Source organism: Tigriopus californicus, chromosome 4, assembly GCF_007210705.1.
Source record: "Tigriopus californicus strain San Diego chromosome 4, Tcal_SD_v2.1, whole genome shotgun sequence".
Taxonomy (NCBI): domain Eukaryota; kingdom Metazoa; phylum Arthropoda; class Copepoda; order Harpacticoida; family Harpacticidae; genus Tigriopus; species Tigriopus californicus.
The window spans coordinates 2,295,237-2,312,515 of NC_081443.1; the positions used below are offsets into that span (position 1 = coordinate 2,295,237).

The 17,279-nt window shown below is 41.0% G+C and overlaps 2 protein-coding genes across 3 annotated transcripts in view; both read left to right on the forward strand.

Moving 5' to 3' along the window:
• The first annotated feature begins 423 nt into the window (after window positions 1-423).
• Window positions 424-8,901, forward strand: LOC131878880 (ATP-binding cassette sub-family C member 2-like). Its single transcript, XM_059225018.1, has 6 exons — window positions 424-1,102; window positions 2,896-3,426; window positions 4,347-4,493; window positions 5,567-8,229; window positions 8,323-8,533; window positions 8,609-8,901. The coding sequence occupies exons 1-6, from the start codon at window positions 889-891 to the stop codon at window positions 8,884-8,886; spliced, it is 4,044 nt and encodes a 1,347-aa protein (XP_059081001.1). The 5' UTR covers window positions 424-888; the 3' UTR covers window positions 8,887-8,901.
• A 583-nt stretch (window positions 8,902-9,484) lies between these two features.
• The window catches only part of LOC131878883 (SET domain-containing protein SmydA-8-like), an 8,799-nt gene continuing 1,004 nt past the window's right edge, over window positions 9,485-17,279 (forward strand). Inside the window, exons 1-7 of one of the 2 annotated variants that reach the window (XM_059225022.1) lie at window positions 13,568-14,249; window positions 14,313-14,453; window positions 14,512-14,734; window positions 15,200-15,266; window positions 15,335-15,638; window positions 15,709-16,019; window positions 16,079-16,207. In XM_059225022.1, the coding sequence (XP_059081005.1) occupies window positions 14,089-14,249; window positions 14,313-14,453; window positions 14,512-14,734; window positions 15,200-15,266; window positions 15,335-15,638; window positions 15,709-16,019; window positions 16,079-16,207 (1,336 nt within the window). In that variant the 5' untranslated portion in view covers window positions 13,568-14,088. Of the gene's footprint in view, window positions 9,613-9,829; window positions 10,081-13,567; window positions 14,250-14,312; window positions 14,454-14,511; window positions 14,735-15,199; window positions 15,267-15,334; window positions 15,639-15,708; window positions 16,020-16,078; window positions 16,208-17,279 lie in introns of those variants that run through there. The other variant, XM_059225023.1, reaches the window with a different exon arrangement.

Consider the following 17,279-nt stretch of genomic DNA (forward strand, 5'->3'; position numbering starts at 1 on the left):
TCGTCCTAACGTGTCAAAAGTGAAATGTCAAATGAAATAATAATGAGGCTCTCATGGAAGCATTTTCCTAAATCTCAAATCATGATTGCAACTTTNTAAGAGCATTAAATGATGGTAAAGAAAGAAAAAAGAAGGAATTGTTGCAACTAGAAGGATAAGTGAGTTCCAAGGTACTCGTGGAAAATGATTACTGGATGGTAAATGAGAAATGAAACTTACTTACAATTTGGCATTCTGCAAACTCTACGTACAATAAATAAACTTGCCTAAATTAAGCTTTGCCAATGTGCCGGCTGGGCTGTCAAGGCAGTGGTTCTTCTTTGAGTTTTTAGGATGACTAAACAAGTAACAAATCATATTTCGTTTTGCTTTATTTTGTAAAGATGAGCCATTGTCTATGACAGTTTTGAATAGCTATCATGCAACAAATTTTCGATAAGATCGTAAAAGCCGCACTGAAATTAATATTTGCATACTATTGGGAACGCAAACATAAATGTTGTGGCCTTGTCTCAAGCATGTAAGGTTCTTGTTTTTTGCACATTCTGTTTCAAACAAAGTTAAGAGATTTAGAACAACAGCAAGGGTCATTCTACAGCCTATTCAGTTTCACCAATACATGATTAACTATTTCGGTATTGACTACCTTGAAGAAATGATTGACCGATATGTGAATTCAAATTGAGTCATTAATCATGCAATTGATTGCAATCAAAGTTCTCAAACCACTCGATATTTCAAATGCACTCAAAGACCCATTTTTCAACTGTCTGACATTCTTTTAAGGTCCAACACCGAACCTCCCAGTATTTTGCCAATTCCGCTTTTCCTCATTCAATCATTGAGGTTTCAAAGGTTGTCGTGACAGGGTCAACCCCGGACGAAATAATGCCCACTGAAGGCATCAAGGCCGCAATTTCCCCGAAAACCTCTCCCACTTCCTCATCTTCGTTTTGGCATGAAGCAGACTTGATTACCAATGGAGGAGCAAGAGGAACAACAACAGCAATGACAACAGCAACAACAACAGGAGGAGAAGGAAGGACTTCAAAAAAGACCGCACTTGATTATGGCCCATCCGGGTTCCAACTCGAGGAAAACGGTAAATGTTGACTTTTATAATGATGATCTCATGTTTTTGAGGGCCCGAAATTCCGTTTGATTGTGTGTGCATGGACCATGTTTGTTGTTCCAGTTGTTGTTGTTGTTGCTGCTGTTTTTGAGTTATGTTGACAGGGGAATTGAGTTGGGGACTCTGGACTATGAGTTTTTTTTCTTGTCAATTGTTTACTCCTAACAAGGGCTTTGAGAAAAACATGCATTTGACGACTGAAGTTTCCCAAAGGGTCTAAGATCTAACATGCAGTATTCGTATCTATACTGCTTTTCTTTTTTGAGCTCGGTATACACTAAATACGGTGATTGTAGAAAAAACCTATTGTGATGTGGTGTTTGATTTGGGATTGAGAATGAAAATGGTTAAGAAATTCATTCACACACCACAAATGTCATCTTTTGCGTTCAGCAATTCGATTCTGGGTGAAGTTTTTTAATTCTTGTGCCAATTTCTTCCAACCCTTCGTTTAAACCATATATTTCTTCGTTCACGGCAAAGTGACTAATCAGTTAAGAAATGCACGATTGCCATTTAGGTTGTGTCTTAGAGATGATCAATAATTTAGTCCCTTAAGCGTTTTGGAATATCACTTTTCTAGTAATTATGTTCGGAGTCTTTCTTTTTCTTGAAACCGTGTCATAAATTGTTTAATACACCCCTTTTATCACAAAGTTGTTAGCTCTATATATGTTGTACCAATCCCAAACCCAACTGTATAGCAAATCACAGAGAGTTCCTAAAATTAAAATGTTTACCGCACTTCTATAAGCTGCGTTTTATGGCTCAATAACTTTGGCCTGTCTAATGGATTTGAACCTCTTTAGGCACTTAAATGAATCATCTGTGTAAGAATGACCTTTTCCCTCGTTCAAGAAATAAAAGCCTCTTATTCCCACCACTTTCGTGGGCACTTCTTGAATCTTTAACGCTGTATTATGACTCTTTTCACACAATGAAGGGTTTTTAATGTGTGAATTGGTGAATGCTGTTCAACTTTCAGCATACATTTATTCTGAAATCTTGAGGAAAACCGGAATAAAACGGATTCAATATTCCAAACGAAGTCACCTTTGGGTGGAATTCAAACTTACTATGTTTGGTATCGACGAAGATGATCGTAAGAAGAGCGCAATGCATACCAAATACAACAGCCAAGAAATTATGATCCTTGATTCTTTCATTTTCCATATACTATTAGAGACAGTATCATTTTCTCCCCCAATCGTATTTTTCAATTACAATTCTCCAAGTTTAACGCTTTTCGTCTACAGAGTGATCTGAATTACAAGAATGTTTTGTACGAGAAGAGTTCCACTCAAAGTGTTACGATGAAGCAGGTGATCTTGGTTTTCAAAAGCTTTATTCTTAATTGTAGATTCGTTACTATTTCATAAAGAAAACACTTTTCCCAGAAGAGTGGCATATTGGTTCAAAATATCATAATAACTTTGATGCATTTTGATTTCATTTGAAAGTAGTTTTTTAAGGTGAGTTCATATTACCGAAAAAAGGATGGATTTCATCTTTATTGAAAATATTTTGTTTCACAAGAATGCATTACGTGACTAAAAGATCAAAACGATAACGCATGTTTGATGATCTCAGACGAAATAATGAGTAATTATTGTTTTCATTCTGACATTTCAGATGAAATCAGGCACATAAAGTATCTATTAAAACTAACCGAGATTTTGTTGGCATGTTCCCCGTAAATCCGATTAAGTCTCCTCTGTTTGCAAATAACACCTCGACACCTCGTCTTTTTGTGATTATTCCAGATTTGATCCAAGCTCCACCTCTGCCCTCTTTGTCCCTATGGGGACGGTTGTTTTTCAACCACTTCCAGGTCTTTCTCCCCAAAGAGCGAACCGCCGGCTTGTCTTCCGACGAGGTTCCACAACTCGCCGACGAATATACGGCCTCAGTTTTGACTTCCCTTTGGATTCAAAACCAAAAATACCTAACACCCAAATCCTGGTTCAAAAGTGACACGTTACGTTTGATCTTGAAATTGAATCAAGGCAGTCTGATCCTCAGTGGGGCCTTGGAACTAGGACGGATCCTCTTCTCGCTACTTGTTCCCATGTCTTTGCAACAAGTGATCCATTACATTGACGTGGCCGACCTCGAAGACCAGGGGTTCCCGTTTCATGGCATTTTCTATGCCCTGATCCTTGTTGTCGTTAGCTTTCTTGGATCGCTTTGTGAGACTCATGCCTTCTTCCAACTCAACATGGCTGGCATGAATACTAAGACAGCTCTGGCCGCGGCAGTATTCCGGAAATCACTGCGACTCAAGAGTCCCAAGGGTAAGACATGTACTTTACAATATAGTAGACCTTGTCGGACGGATGACGACTAGAACGTAAGCAAATCGGTACCGAAAATAATTCTAATGTTGATCGTACGAACTTACGTATGAGCTATTCGATTATTCGATTAAATGATGTTTAAAACTTTGTTGTGCAATTACTCATACTACAAGGTATTAGGCCCAAAATACAATTTAAGTTGGTGTTTAGCTATTGATAAAAAATGAAGCAGAAATATTGCAATTAAGCGCCTCAAAGGATATGTGTTTTTTGTAGAACTGAAGGAAAACTTCAGACAATGGCAAAAAATATTGGTCTTTAGTAAATACCATTTTATGATTGTAAGGTCCTCTAATTGGGCGCATATAAAATAATTGTGCTTTCGGTATCGTCGTATTTTGGGAGTAAGTGATATTTCCTAAGTGAGGATCATAGTTTCTTAATGAAAGAACCAACTTGCACAAAACTTCGATATAATGTTTCCAAGTTACTTATCACTAGATGCTATTTTCAAATGAAACTCAACCGCCCACTAAGTTAAAAAGAATGTTCTGTTGAACATGGGACACTAAAATGGAGCTGAACTATGTGTGCTTTTGATGATTTAGCGTTTGATCTCCTAATTTTCAAGTTTCGATTATCATTCTCACGTTTGATAATTCCTCATCAACAATAGGTCACACTTTTTAGAGTTTTCTCAATTTCAAAAACATATTTCCTTCGTGTTTCAAACTCTATCTCGTGAGGAATACAATTCGACTCGCCATTAACAATCATTTTTTTTTTCAATTGCATCTCATGTGTTATTTGGAAAGACTGCAAACATCAACAGCTAGTACCTATAACACCCAGACTATTGATGTTTCTATATGCTATAACCTAGAGAAGAATAAACCTTTGACTTGATTACATTTCAGACAGTGACGTGGTTAATCTGATCTCCGTGGACACGGTGTTCCTTCAAAAGGCTCTCCGTTTCATTCACCTCCCTTGGGCATGTCCACTGCAGATGTTATTGTCAGTTCTTTACCTTTATTCTATCCTCGGAGCCAGTATCTTCCCAGGTAAGCAATTCAGGCCCGGCCATTCACTCCAAATCAACCAGTATTATTCATTAGTCAAGTCCTTAGCAATCAAGGATTACTTATACAGCGTGTACTTCTTCTAGATGTAACAAACCTTTGCTGGGGAACATCATGACCAACATGTATCATAATACGTATAGCAGTAGAGCACATCTCCTCAAAAGTTTGGAGAACCGTTACACGGGGGAAGAAAAACAGAAACTGTGCGCGGATTCGAGAAGGTGGAGAGGGGGAAATTCATGACTGGCAGGCAGGAACCACTCTCCAGCATCTTTGGCAGGCAATGGGTCTGTTCTTCGTCTCTTTCGTAACCAGCCCCTGCATGAAGTTGGTTTGTCGTTGTTGCTCTGAAATGGTTGTAGAGTTGTGGTATGGAGGAAGCCTGAGGCATCTTACAATTAGAATTGCTCTCGATGCACCACCGAGTGTAATTGCTAATTTGCGTGCGTTACCAGTGCCATGAGCAATTATTTATTCTCCCCTGCCTCTATGTACTAAGCAGGCCTTTAGTTTAGCTCGGCCTACAGGGCTGCCACAAATTACGCCGGCACTTAGAAATACAAATAGTTCTAAAACCATATGAGATACATTCATCAAACTTTTTTATGATGATTGAACTGTCATCAACCTTTCTTATTGGTAAAATGATTCATTTGGCCTCCTTTTGCACGGACAATTTGACTGATACGTTTTTAAACTCCATTCATTGTGGCAAGCACAGCTTTAATGGTGATATTTCACAGGCAGCCTTTAATCCTCTTTCGAGTGTCTCCACATTTCTATATGATCTTTAGGAGCGCTTTTCCTCCAAAAATTCGAGGCCAATCCAACTTGCCAATTTGAGCCACGATGGATTTACAAGTACTGAAACTTATCGCCGGCGAACTTTGTAGCAACCCTGTAATAGACAAGGTGCAGACCATCCCAATTTGCCGGGTTGTATTTGTCTAATTCCAATTCATGTAGCTCATTTTCTGTCTGAACAATAGGTATACTGTCCATCGTACATATGTATGTATTCATCCAAGATGCTTTTTCTTAAATCTATGCAGGGTTGACGGGTTTGTGCCTGATTCTGTTGGTCAGTCTGTTCCTCTCGCTCCGGATGAAGGAATGCCAATGCAACCAACTCAAGCGGAAGGACGAGAGGCTCAAGAAAGTGGTCGAGGTCCTGAACCACTTAAAAGTCATTAAGTTTCAAGTCTGGGAAAGGACCTTTGAACGATCAGTTCAGGGCTTGAGGGAGCATGAACTGGAAGCGTTGCGAGAGTTTCTTTTGATCCAGGCATTTCAAAGCTTCATGTGGAATTGTGCCATCTTCCTTGTAGCCTTTCTGTCGTTCGCCAGTTATGCCCTGATGAATTCTGACTCCTCGGAGAACAAACTCACAGCGACCACGGCCTTTGTTTCTCTGGCCATTTTCAACAACATGCGAAATCAGTTCCGCTTATTCCCCAGCGGCATTGCATCCTGGTCTCAAGGCTTCGTGTCCTTGGACAGAATGGACGAGTTCCTTGCGTCCACTGAACTTCCAGCGTTGGATCAACAACCAGATCGGATCAAGGACGACCGGAATGGCAACATCAAGATTCAACCGGGGGAAGTAGCCATCCTGGCTCGCAAGTGCTCCTTTGCCCGGTCAGACGTCAAAGATGCCAATCTGTGTTTGGAGAACATCAATCTATCCATTCTGAAAGGGGAGCTCATTGGGGTAATCGGGCCGATGGGTTGTGGGAAGAGTACACTCATGGAGTCTCTCTCCGGGGAGCTCTACAAAGTCCATGGACAATTAGAGATGAGTGAGCGAACCCTTCTGGTGGCTAATTCACCTTGGTTGCGAAGCGGAACCATTAGGGACAACATCCTGTTGGGCTCAAATTACGTCAAGCACAATTACGACAAGATTGTCGAGGCTTGTGGCCTCACACGAGATTTTCAAGGAGCTCCAGATGGTGACCTCACCTGGGTTCATGGGAATGGCGATAATCTAAGTGGTGGACAACGCCAGAGAATCAACTTGGCGCGAGCAGTACATCAAAAATGTCCAATCTACTTTCTGGACGATCCCCTCTCGGCGGTGGATCCGAAATTGAGGAAAGCTATCTTCAAGGATGTCATTAGCAATGAGGGACTGCTACGACGGAAAACCAGGGTCATGATCGTCAATGACTACGCCATGGTGGCGAAGATGGACAAGCTCATACTGATGCAAAATGGCACCATTGTCGACTTTGGTCGACTAGACATTTTGGAACAACGACACAATCTGGATATGGAGGTCTGGCAATCTCTTAAGGCTATGGACCCCCTCGAGGCTGAAGAAGACAAGGACGTGATTAAACCTAAGCCAAAGCTGATGAAAAGACAAGACACTATCAGCATCTTGAGATCGGTTCAAACCAGTGGCTTTGACAATTTGGACGACATGTGCTACGAGAGTGTCTCCAAGGACAATTATATGTTTTACTTGAAGAATTTGGGATATGTTGGGTCTCTTGTAGGCATTACTTTTTACGTGGCTTGTCAGGTTTTCGAGGTCAGCACCAAACTATGGTTGGCACGATGGACATCGGAGGAGCAATCAAACCTTCGGGCTGCAACGTCTGAAACTAGAGAGGACAATTTCATTCTCGTATACGGATCATTGGGTCTGCTCCAAGCCTTCAGCTATCTTGGTGCAGTGCTCCAGATCAATAACGCAACAATCGGGGCTTCATCAATGATCCACAATTCCGTATTTCACAAAGTCGTGTACAGTACTATCGACTTCATTTGGTCTACACAGGTTGGTGCTGTGGCTAATCGGTTCTCTCGTGACTTGAACGAGCTTGATGTGATCTTGCCCAGTACTCTCAAAAGTTTTATATTTCAATGCATGCGGATATGTGGAACTGTCTTCATAGTTCTTTTCACTTTCCCCAGCAATGTATTTTCTACGGTCCCGCTTATTGTTGGTATCTTATGCATCTTCAAATTTTACATACATATATCAAGGGTGTTTCGGCGTTTGTCATCCGCCACCATGGCCAGTCTCAATGGGTTTATCACAGAGAACGTCAGTGGCGTGGCATCAATCCGGACCTTTCGCAATCAGCGCCAAGTACTGGATCTGAGTTTGAATGAGATCAACGCTCATCAGAAGAATTGCTACATGGAAATGGTCTCGGATTGTTGGCTTTTCGTCCGCCTTCAAGTTATCACTACCGTCTTCATTGCGTCTCTTTCCATGTTCATTATCTGGAACCGCCATGATATTACTTCCCACATGGCCGGTTTGTGCCTCACCTCGGCTATCATGATCATGTCCGACGTTTTCCTATTTACAAGGTACGCGGCTGCCTTGGAAAAATCCATGGTGAGCGTGGAACGGCTCCAAGAGTATCAGGATATTGAACAGGAGTATGATGGGCTCTACTCAGACAAAAGTTTCTCGATAGCTCCGAAAACTGTCAAGGCAGGCGGACATCTGACTTTTCATCGTCTCTCGGGGCGATATCCCGGTGAAGGTCAAGTGTGTATTAAAGATGTTTCCGTGGATATCCGACCGGGTCAGAAAGTCGGAATAGTGGGTCGAACTGGAGCAGGAAAATCAAGCATTGCCCTTCTTTTATATCGGCTTATTGAAAAGCTCGATGGATCAATTCTTATTGATCATTGTGACATAGCTAAGATGGATTTAGCTCATCATCGGTCTCGAATCACTATCATACCCCAGGTAAATGATGCTCGCCTGTTTAATAATTCCTAATTCCTTTGTACTCCAAATATAGAGGCAATCAATGACTAATCTTACCTTGGGCAATTTCAGGATTATGCTCTCTTCAACGGAACTTTACGCTTTAACCTTGATCCGGAAAATAGATACTCTGACTTTCATTTGTGGAATACAATCAGATCCACAGAGATGTTGGACTTTATTCAAAGTTTTCCCAACACTCTCGACTTCATCATCGATTCCGACGGAGTGGGATTAAGTGTGGGCGAGCGCCAATTGATTTGCACCCTTCGAGGGCTCCTCAGTAAGAAAAAAGGACTCTCTTATTCATTGACAGATACTTATGTGATATCATATGTAAAATAATTTCTTCCCAAAGCTGAAAACAAGGTGGTGATCTTGGATGAAGCCACTTCAGCGTTGTCAAATTCAATGGAGAATCGTATTCTCAAATCTGTGAATGGTCACTTTGCTGATTCTACTATCCTCACCATCACTCATCGAGTTCATAAGGTCTTGAAGTGCGACAAGATTCTGGTCATGGATTCTGGCCGGGTGGCCGAATTCGACTCTCCCTCTCGGCTTCTCAATAACCGACAATCAATGTTGTATAGGATGCTCAATAATCCATCCCGGGATAGCTTAAATTCAACTTAAACTTCTCATTCAATAAAGTACTCATTCTCTATTCTTTGGTACTGGAACTTCTTTTCACTGTGGATAGCAGCTCTTGGTGCATCGATGGGACGTTACTGCAATGAATTATTTCATTAGGTGGAAGGGTCTCTTGATTCCAATCGACTTCAAGCAGACACTTTGGGCATTTCGTTTTAGTGGTAGGTTTGTTCTGGATTTCTTTGAAATTTCCGGCTCCTGTGTAGCTACTCAAGGGAAAGTAGATGAACCCTGCGTTGGCAACCGTTTCAGCACTAACATTGGCATTCCAGTTGGCAGGAAAGCTCTGAAGTCTAGCTTTTGAACTCCGATAATGGTCCTGAATGTAAGGACAGTCTATGCTTTGAGCGTAATGAATGATCCACGTCCAATATGCAAAATCGGTATTTGCGTCAAACGGATGATAGTTTGGTCCGGCCATCTCCAATTCACCCTCTTTTGGAGCAATTGATTTGACATTGCTCTTCAGCGGTTCAATGAATGGCATGTGATATACGTAGGCCGGACAGTTGCAACACTTCATCCAGGCCTGTCCATTTCGCCACATTTGGCAGAAAAATCCGGCTTGAGCCAAGTGGTCACACTGTTTCTTGAGACGTTCCTCTTTAGAGAGACGCCAAACGTTGGGAAAAGTTTCAAGTCGGACTGCTTCAACACTCAAGGATTGTTGAAGAAATTGACATCTGAAAGACCGTTTGTGTTGCGCATGTAAGCCCCAGGGAGTATTCAATCTGGCCCAGGCGTTGGTCCAGTCCACCAGAGTGTAACAGTCATAGCAAACCGCTGTCATACCCATCGTAGCAACGAATCCTGCTTGTGCCAAAGCATAAGGCCGAACTCCATGGGGCAATTGGTCGACCCAATGCATTTTAAATGTTTGTAGCCTGATTTTTGGATCTTTAAAATCCACTCCATTGCTTTCTAGTACCCTGCAAGTGGGTTTCACGTAATTGGCTCGGTTAAATGCTCCGCGGATCTCATCCGGGCTATTGTTTTGAATTGTGTCCGTATCTTTGAAGTAAGTGATTTTGTACTGAAGTAAACGGGCCCCATGAAGAACATCCGGAGCAATTTCATCATCATGTCCCCTGATTTTGATCCCACAATCGTAACAGCAAAGATATGAGCCAGACGGATCTTGGCCATAGAACAGTCCCAACGCTGCCAAATTTTTGGGTGAGTGATCTTGCCTGATTCTCCAATTGTTGGGATAACTTCGGATTCGTTTTCTCTTGTCTTCAAAATTTGGATACTTGCATTCAACACGAAATAATTCCAAAAGTCCCCACTTCCAGTGAAGCCATGATGAAAGCACTGAAAGTAGTCCAACAATTACGCTTCCTGGAAACAGATGTGCAAAGAGATCCTCTTGTGTTATCCACTCTGCCAAAAGAAAGATGTCATGTGTTCGTATGGAGTAGATTATGGCAAGTGATGCAAAATGAAAAGCCGAGTTGATAGCGACATAACAGCCAAGAAAGCTCTTGGTGAGCTTTTCCGTAAAATGATTCTTTCTTATGATAATCATGTGCACAGGCGCAATCACAGACATGGTCCCATGAAGTAATCGGCATGATTTTGTGAACAAGGAGCGGATTCCAACATTCAGAAGTATCAAGATTGCCATTCCAATGCTCATGATAATCCAGTTGAATTTCATATGAATGGCGTAAAAACACAAGATTGAGATCGCTAAAGTTCTGAACAGGACAGTGGTGGTAAACCAAAAAATTGACGTGACTAAATAGATGAAATAAGATGAAGGGTTGCCGATGGCTTTTAAAAACCGATCAACCTCTTGTAAATCGATGGATGTCTTCACAATCGCCAAGAAAGAAAAGACCATGGACATCACCGACCACCAATCTGAAAAGGTTAAGATGATCAATATTAATTGCCTTTGAAATTTGCGATGGCGTCTTAAACTGTACAGTAGTAGGGCTTAGATCAAAATCAGGAAAATGGATATAATCAACTGTCGGATCCGAAAAGTCGGATCCGATGCACAGCTCTACACTCGACCCAAATCACAAATTTCTGAGGCAATTAACACTATGAATGAAGCAGAATTAAGATTGAATCATTCAAAGCAAGAAATACCCTCTTTTTCCTCACAATTGCAAGAGCAAATCATAAATTGTCATGGATGATTTCCGATGTTCCCTAAAGCCCATTTGTAGTGCTTGGATAACAAGATACTTTTTCAGTAACGCTATTGGTAACGTGTTCCATTTCTTCAGAAGTAATGGTATCGGTAACGGAAAGGTCTTTAAGCCCTCCCGTTACCGTTACTTTCCTCTTTCTTTTAAACGCGCAAGAAATGTCAAGTAAGGAGGAAAGTTGGCTTAGAAAGTGTAAAATTATTAACTTGAATGGGCAAGCTTCAGAACGTCTTTTTATAGTAGCGGTGTGAAAGTTGAAAAAGTGGGGACAATATCTCGTGAAGGAACAAAAAGGAGTGCGGAAAAAATATGAAGAAATAAATGCAAAACAAGTTGTCACACGGCCTGCCATCATGGAATACTTGCCTTACGTTAAATTTTTTCGAACCATCAAAAGCAAGATGAAAAAAAAACATTTTTAATACGTTTAGTAAAAGAAAAAAAGATTTTTAAAAAATTTGTCAATATAATAGTAAAATTGAAAACAAAATTAAACCCAAAAGAACCTTAAAACCTCGAAACTTCGTATTCTTGTACTAGCGCTGCGCATCGGATCCGAATCCGATCGGATTTGGTACAAGCCCTGCCCATTTGGATCCTTAGCATTTCTAGTAGCGTCGAAGTCCATGATTTGTTTTAACTAACTAATTGTGCCCAGCTCCGTTTGGTACGAAACGTAGATTTGTAGAAAAAGTTGTGGCGCAGACTCCAAAAAGGTCTCCACTGATTTGATGGATATGGCTCGATGCTCCTCTATGTTGAGCTTTTCAATCTCGTTGTCGTGAGAATTCTCCTTGATCGCAAGTTGCATTTCCACCACCCTCAGAAACCTGCGAGCAAGCAAGCATGTATGAATTTATTTTAGCTTTCACAATCACGACCAAGCCTAGAATCTATCTCATGTATAAAAACAAGAGGACTGGTTGGGTTTGGAAATTCAAGGATGACGTCATCACTGGACAGCGACGGTGGTCGGGAACATTTGGCAATTTCATCTCAATGAATCAAATGAGTTTCCCCTCGCACGAGTTGGGTTTTTGTACGCGTAGAAAGCATTGACCAGAGCTTAATCGAACGTCTGTGTCAAGAGGAATGAGCATTTTAAGTTCAGACCAATGAGGGCACAAATTGAACGATCTAGCACCATGTTGATAAGATCCACAACGTGGTGGTAAATTAGTCATTTGGTGCCCACGTCATGCTGAATTTTCAGAGCTTATTGTTGTTGACACAGAAGTGTGATTGAGCTCAAAATTGGCGAAAGCTCTCTTAGTCAACATTGCCCAACTTTTGTAAAGGAAAAAAGGTATCCCGCTCTTCTCCATCGAAATTCAGTTATTGTCCAGAGGTGACGTCGTCTTGGGGTAGTCCAATATGGTGTTAAGCAAGAGATGTAAATTGGGTTGCTTATAACCTGACGTCAGAGTGCTGTACCTAGATATTTTTGAGCCAGCCTGGTGCAGGCAGATAGACCGCCTATTCCACATTTATTTTGCGTGCAAGTGGCAAGTGGTTTAGCCAAAGAAGCACACTTAGATATCTTAGGGGTTAAAATGTTTTTTAAGATATAATGAAAAAACTGAAAGCCCCAGCTCTTGAACACGATAAAACGGTAGATGGAACAAAATTCTAGTTTGCTGCCATGCTCATATTATGAGTACGATAAGTATCTTACTGAATTATGGGCAGAAACGGAAACCAGATACCCATGCTGAGAATATACAATGGGGCGCAAATCAGTCTGATGATTCGTGATTTCGGTAATTTGAGGTAGGCTTTGGGGAAAACATCCAACCCGAAATGGAGTTGCCGAAATCTACCATAATTTCTCATTAGCTTGAACGTCTTTGTCTCATTCTGGTAAACAATTGGTTGCCTGGTCAGCTCATAGATCCCTCGGAGCATTCCAGGGATGAATATCAAGCCTTGTGAGAAATGAGAGTAGGTTATTAACTCATGAGCTGCATTGAGAGTTGGGAAATGGAACCTTCAAGCACGTACCCAAACTAAGGTATCCCCACCACAGATCTCTCTTCAAGAAGTAAGAAAATCCAACGAAGATATCACTAATAATGTCAGCTACATACAGTCCTAATCCCAAGACCAGAGTGGTCGAGATCTTGAAGTACTTGCTCGAGCTCACGCTACGAAATACCACCTCAAAACAACCATGATGCTCCACATTTCGGGACAAATCCTGACGATTCAGCCGATGAACACTGTGCATCACTTTGACATTTGACATTTTCAACATAAACTTGATCGAGGATGTTGGTGTTGATAAGCCTCGAGTGCGAAACGTGTATTTACGCATATGCCAGGGAAATATTACAGGCTTGCCCGGGCATATTTTTTGGGCATGTTTTCGGAGAAGAAGACGGTTCAAACGACACATTTGTGTTATCAACTCCGTAAAGTTCCAGTGGTCTATGTATCAGCAAATGTGATGCATTGTATTTACCTCATACCTGAACTGAAATCAGTACTCATCCCTTCCAGATTTTTTTTTTCTATATTTTTAAACTTTTACGTCTACTAATCGACAAACTGATCGCCATTTCGTTTTTAAACTGGTTTTTATCTTATCAAGTTCTTTTCAAGTGGAAAGGTAATGTCAATGCTTGATGATATTATAGTAGTATGGAGAACAAAATCCTTTTTGACATTGCTTCACTCATAAATAACACAACCCGGAAAAGAACATTTTTCGACAGCTTAATTATTATGAGTTTTCAATTGGCAACAGAAATAATGGTAGCCAAGCATTTTTTACATACTTTTCATTTGATCGAAGTTTTCAATTGTCGAGCAAAACGATTCAACCGTTTGCTCATTCTATAGACTTGATCCTAGTTTGCAAAAGATTTCGTTCAATTGGACGTATTGCCTGAGCTACTTGCTCAAATCAGGGTTTTTGTACGCATGTACCTCAAGGAAAACTTTTCCCGCCCGCATCCAAATGTTAGAGTAAAAGTTGGAGGGATTCCAACTCACCGTGGAACAACACTGCCTCAAATTTAAAATGGGTGGACAATGTGTCGTCTGTAGCCATGATGCCGCAAAATCTTGTAGCAATTGTAAGCAAGTGTATTATTGCAATCGGGATCATCAAGCCCAGCACTGGAACCTCCATCGAATTGATTGCCATCCTTTTCGAGTGAACTCTGACAAGGATAGAGGAAGGTAAACAGGGTATGCATTTTCGAGATTCGTTGGCCTTTCTAACCATCTTTTTCCACGGGCCAGGTTTTTGGTGGCGACCAGAAAGATTCCAAGTGGATCCGTATTATTCCAAGACGAACCACTAGCTATTGGACCGTTCAAAAACCACAACGTGACCTTGGTTTGCATTTCCTGTTACCTCCCTTTAAACAATTTGAACAACAGGTTGGGAGACTTTGAAATTGATTTGACGGAATGACGTTGCTTCAAACATAAATTGCAGATGCGCCAAGTGCAATGTTCCATTGTGCTCCAAATCCTGTCAAAGGCAAGGAGATCACCCGATTGAATGCGGTGTTTTGGAGCAAGTTCAAGAACTGAAAGACCCTGCCAAACAATTCGAAGATTGGAACCTCATACTTCCAATAAGAGTGTTACTGTTAAAGCATACCGACTCCAATAAGTATAAAAACATGACCAGCCTTATCTCGAATCGCCCTCAAAAGGTTAGATACGGAACATACAGTCAGGATTCCACTCAACCTATATAAACCCGTGTTTTCGGTGCATATTCTGAAACTATGACGTAATTTATATTGATGTCAACGACGCATTCTTGCAAGAAGCCTTTTCAGTAATGTTTCTTGAAACTGACAATAGGAAAAGAACACCCACCTCAAAGCGGTATTGTTTCCAACGTGATTCAATATTGCAACATAATAAGTAAGCCAAAATGATTTGGCCAAGTACATGCTTATCAAAATTGAGTCTTAATTGTCAAGATAAGTGTAATGAATTATTATAAGGGAAAGAAACCACAAAAACCCCATATGACACATTACTGTCGGAAATAGGAATTTGGGCCAAAATTGTGATAGAGCTATCGAAAGTGTCTAGGCAAAGGCAATGGGACAGCTAATATTGCACAATATAAAGCATTAAACTGTACGTATTGGTGTGTCTTCTTCCAGGAGACTTCTTCGGATTGGTCAGAGTTAAAAAAATCGAGCGAGCTCCTCCGCAACAAATACAAATTAGGCAAGTGTTTCAAAATACTTAGAAAGGCTATTTACTGTGCCAACCAAATACTGTGAAATTTATTCTAGAAATTGATGAAAATGAAATCTTGGACGTTTTGTGCATCCTCGATTCCAATTCGTACCAAGTGCTCTCGAAATTGACTTTCGAGACCATGAGCGGACTCTATCCTAAGGCGGCCTTATTGAATCACGCGTGCAAATCCAACACAAGGCCGGTGGTCACCTCCCAATTCAAGATGAAGGTCGTGACCACCGAGACCATCGAGAAAGGAATGGAAATAAGCGCATCCTATGTTCCACCATTGCACACAACCCTTCAAAGGCGAGCGATCCTTCAGCGCGGAAAATTCTTCGCTTGCACTTGCACAAGGTAAGGAAAATCTATAGAGAAATGGCCTTCATTTGGAACTTGGGACTGACTCTTGACAAATTTGGCAAAGGTGTTCCGACCCCACGGAGTTTGGTTCCTACTCTTCGGCCATCAAGTGCCACTCAAAGGGATGTCAAGGTTATTTGGTCTCGTCAAATCCCTTGGGAATCACGTCTGAGTGGATCTGTTCGGATTGCCAGGCAAGACTGGATCCGAACACAGCCATCCAATTAGATGAAAAATTGATCGAGGAGGTGCGGAAACTAGAGCTCCAATCCAGCGGTGGATTGGCATCGTATCAAAAGTTCTACGATGCTTATCGGCCTTACCTTCATCCGAATCATTCATTTCTTTGCCTAATGGAGCAAAAGATGTGCGAAAGTAAGGGCATTTTCTTTTCTTTTGAAAAATAGCGATGAGTTGAAACATTGTTTTTGTAGGAATTGGTCGGGTTCAAGAAATGAATGCCACAAATATGAAAGTAGACGATTGGAAACGGAAAATAACGATGGCCAAACACTTATTGCATACTTACAATTTAATCGAAGCACCCCTTTCTCAGTTAACAGGTAAGCATCCTTGACACGGTTCTAATAATTGTCATGTTCTCGTTGGGAGCGTATTGAGATGACTGTTTATTTCTGACTAGACTGGGTTCTTATATAGTGACTAGATTGATAGGTGCGAGCACGAGCATTTACAATCACACCAATAATCGAAATTGTACTAAAATTGGAAATATCAATGATACTTGTGGCGACCCTGCAACTTGCTCGCCTCTTTCCCGCTTCTTCCTACTCTTCTTCCCTACTCATTTCCGTTTCCTATAAATACAGTCGTTTCCCTGCTCAATGAACTAGTCAACTACCATCCTCCGACTCGTCATGTTGGCGGACCAACGTGTTCCGCCACATACTCAAATCGGTCAAATTGTGCATCAATTTAATTTCACGAGATGTGGCTCAAAAATTAGCTTTAATCCAAAGCACGAGTGCATACACCGTGTACTGCTGTTTACTTATTGCCCGTTCTTTCTTCGTATAAAGCTTGTTAAATTGAGGCTGGAAGAAAGTGAATATGAAGAAGACACCTTTTGCGAGTTTGCCATTTCATGCTTTCATGTGTGTGGAGAAGAGTTAGGGCTTGCCCGAGCTTCTCTTCAAACAAGAGGGCATGAAAAGGTGTAAGAGTTTAAGGTCTTGACAATATCATCACCTTTTCGAAATTCGAACTTGAATCAAATTCGATCAAGAAGGGTGACGGCCATGAATACCCAAAAAGATTGGCTCAATCATGATTGTTAATAAGAACTGAACCAAATGAATTTGAATGATTTTTCTAATCATATAAAAGAAAAAGTATTACAATTACATGAAAAAGTTAGCTTAGAGTACTTTTTTAAATGAACATCTATGTTTTTGGCGAATGTTAAGCAATCTTTGCTGATCTACAAAGAACTTCCTTCAAAATTTCGAGGTGGTTCAACCATTGCTTGGATACAAACACTTTGAAAAGTTGCTATCGTTCACAGCAGCCAGAGGTTTAGACCAGCAAATAAAAAGGAATAAATGTTGCATCTGGCATTACGTTTCGTGCCAATTTTTCAGCACTCGTGCTTGTATTCTACCAAGGTTTAAAAGG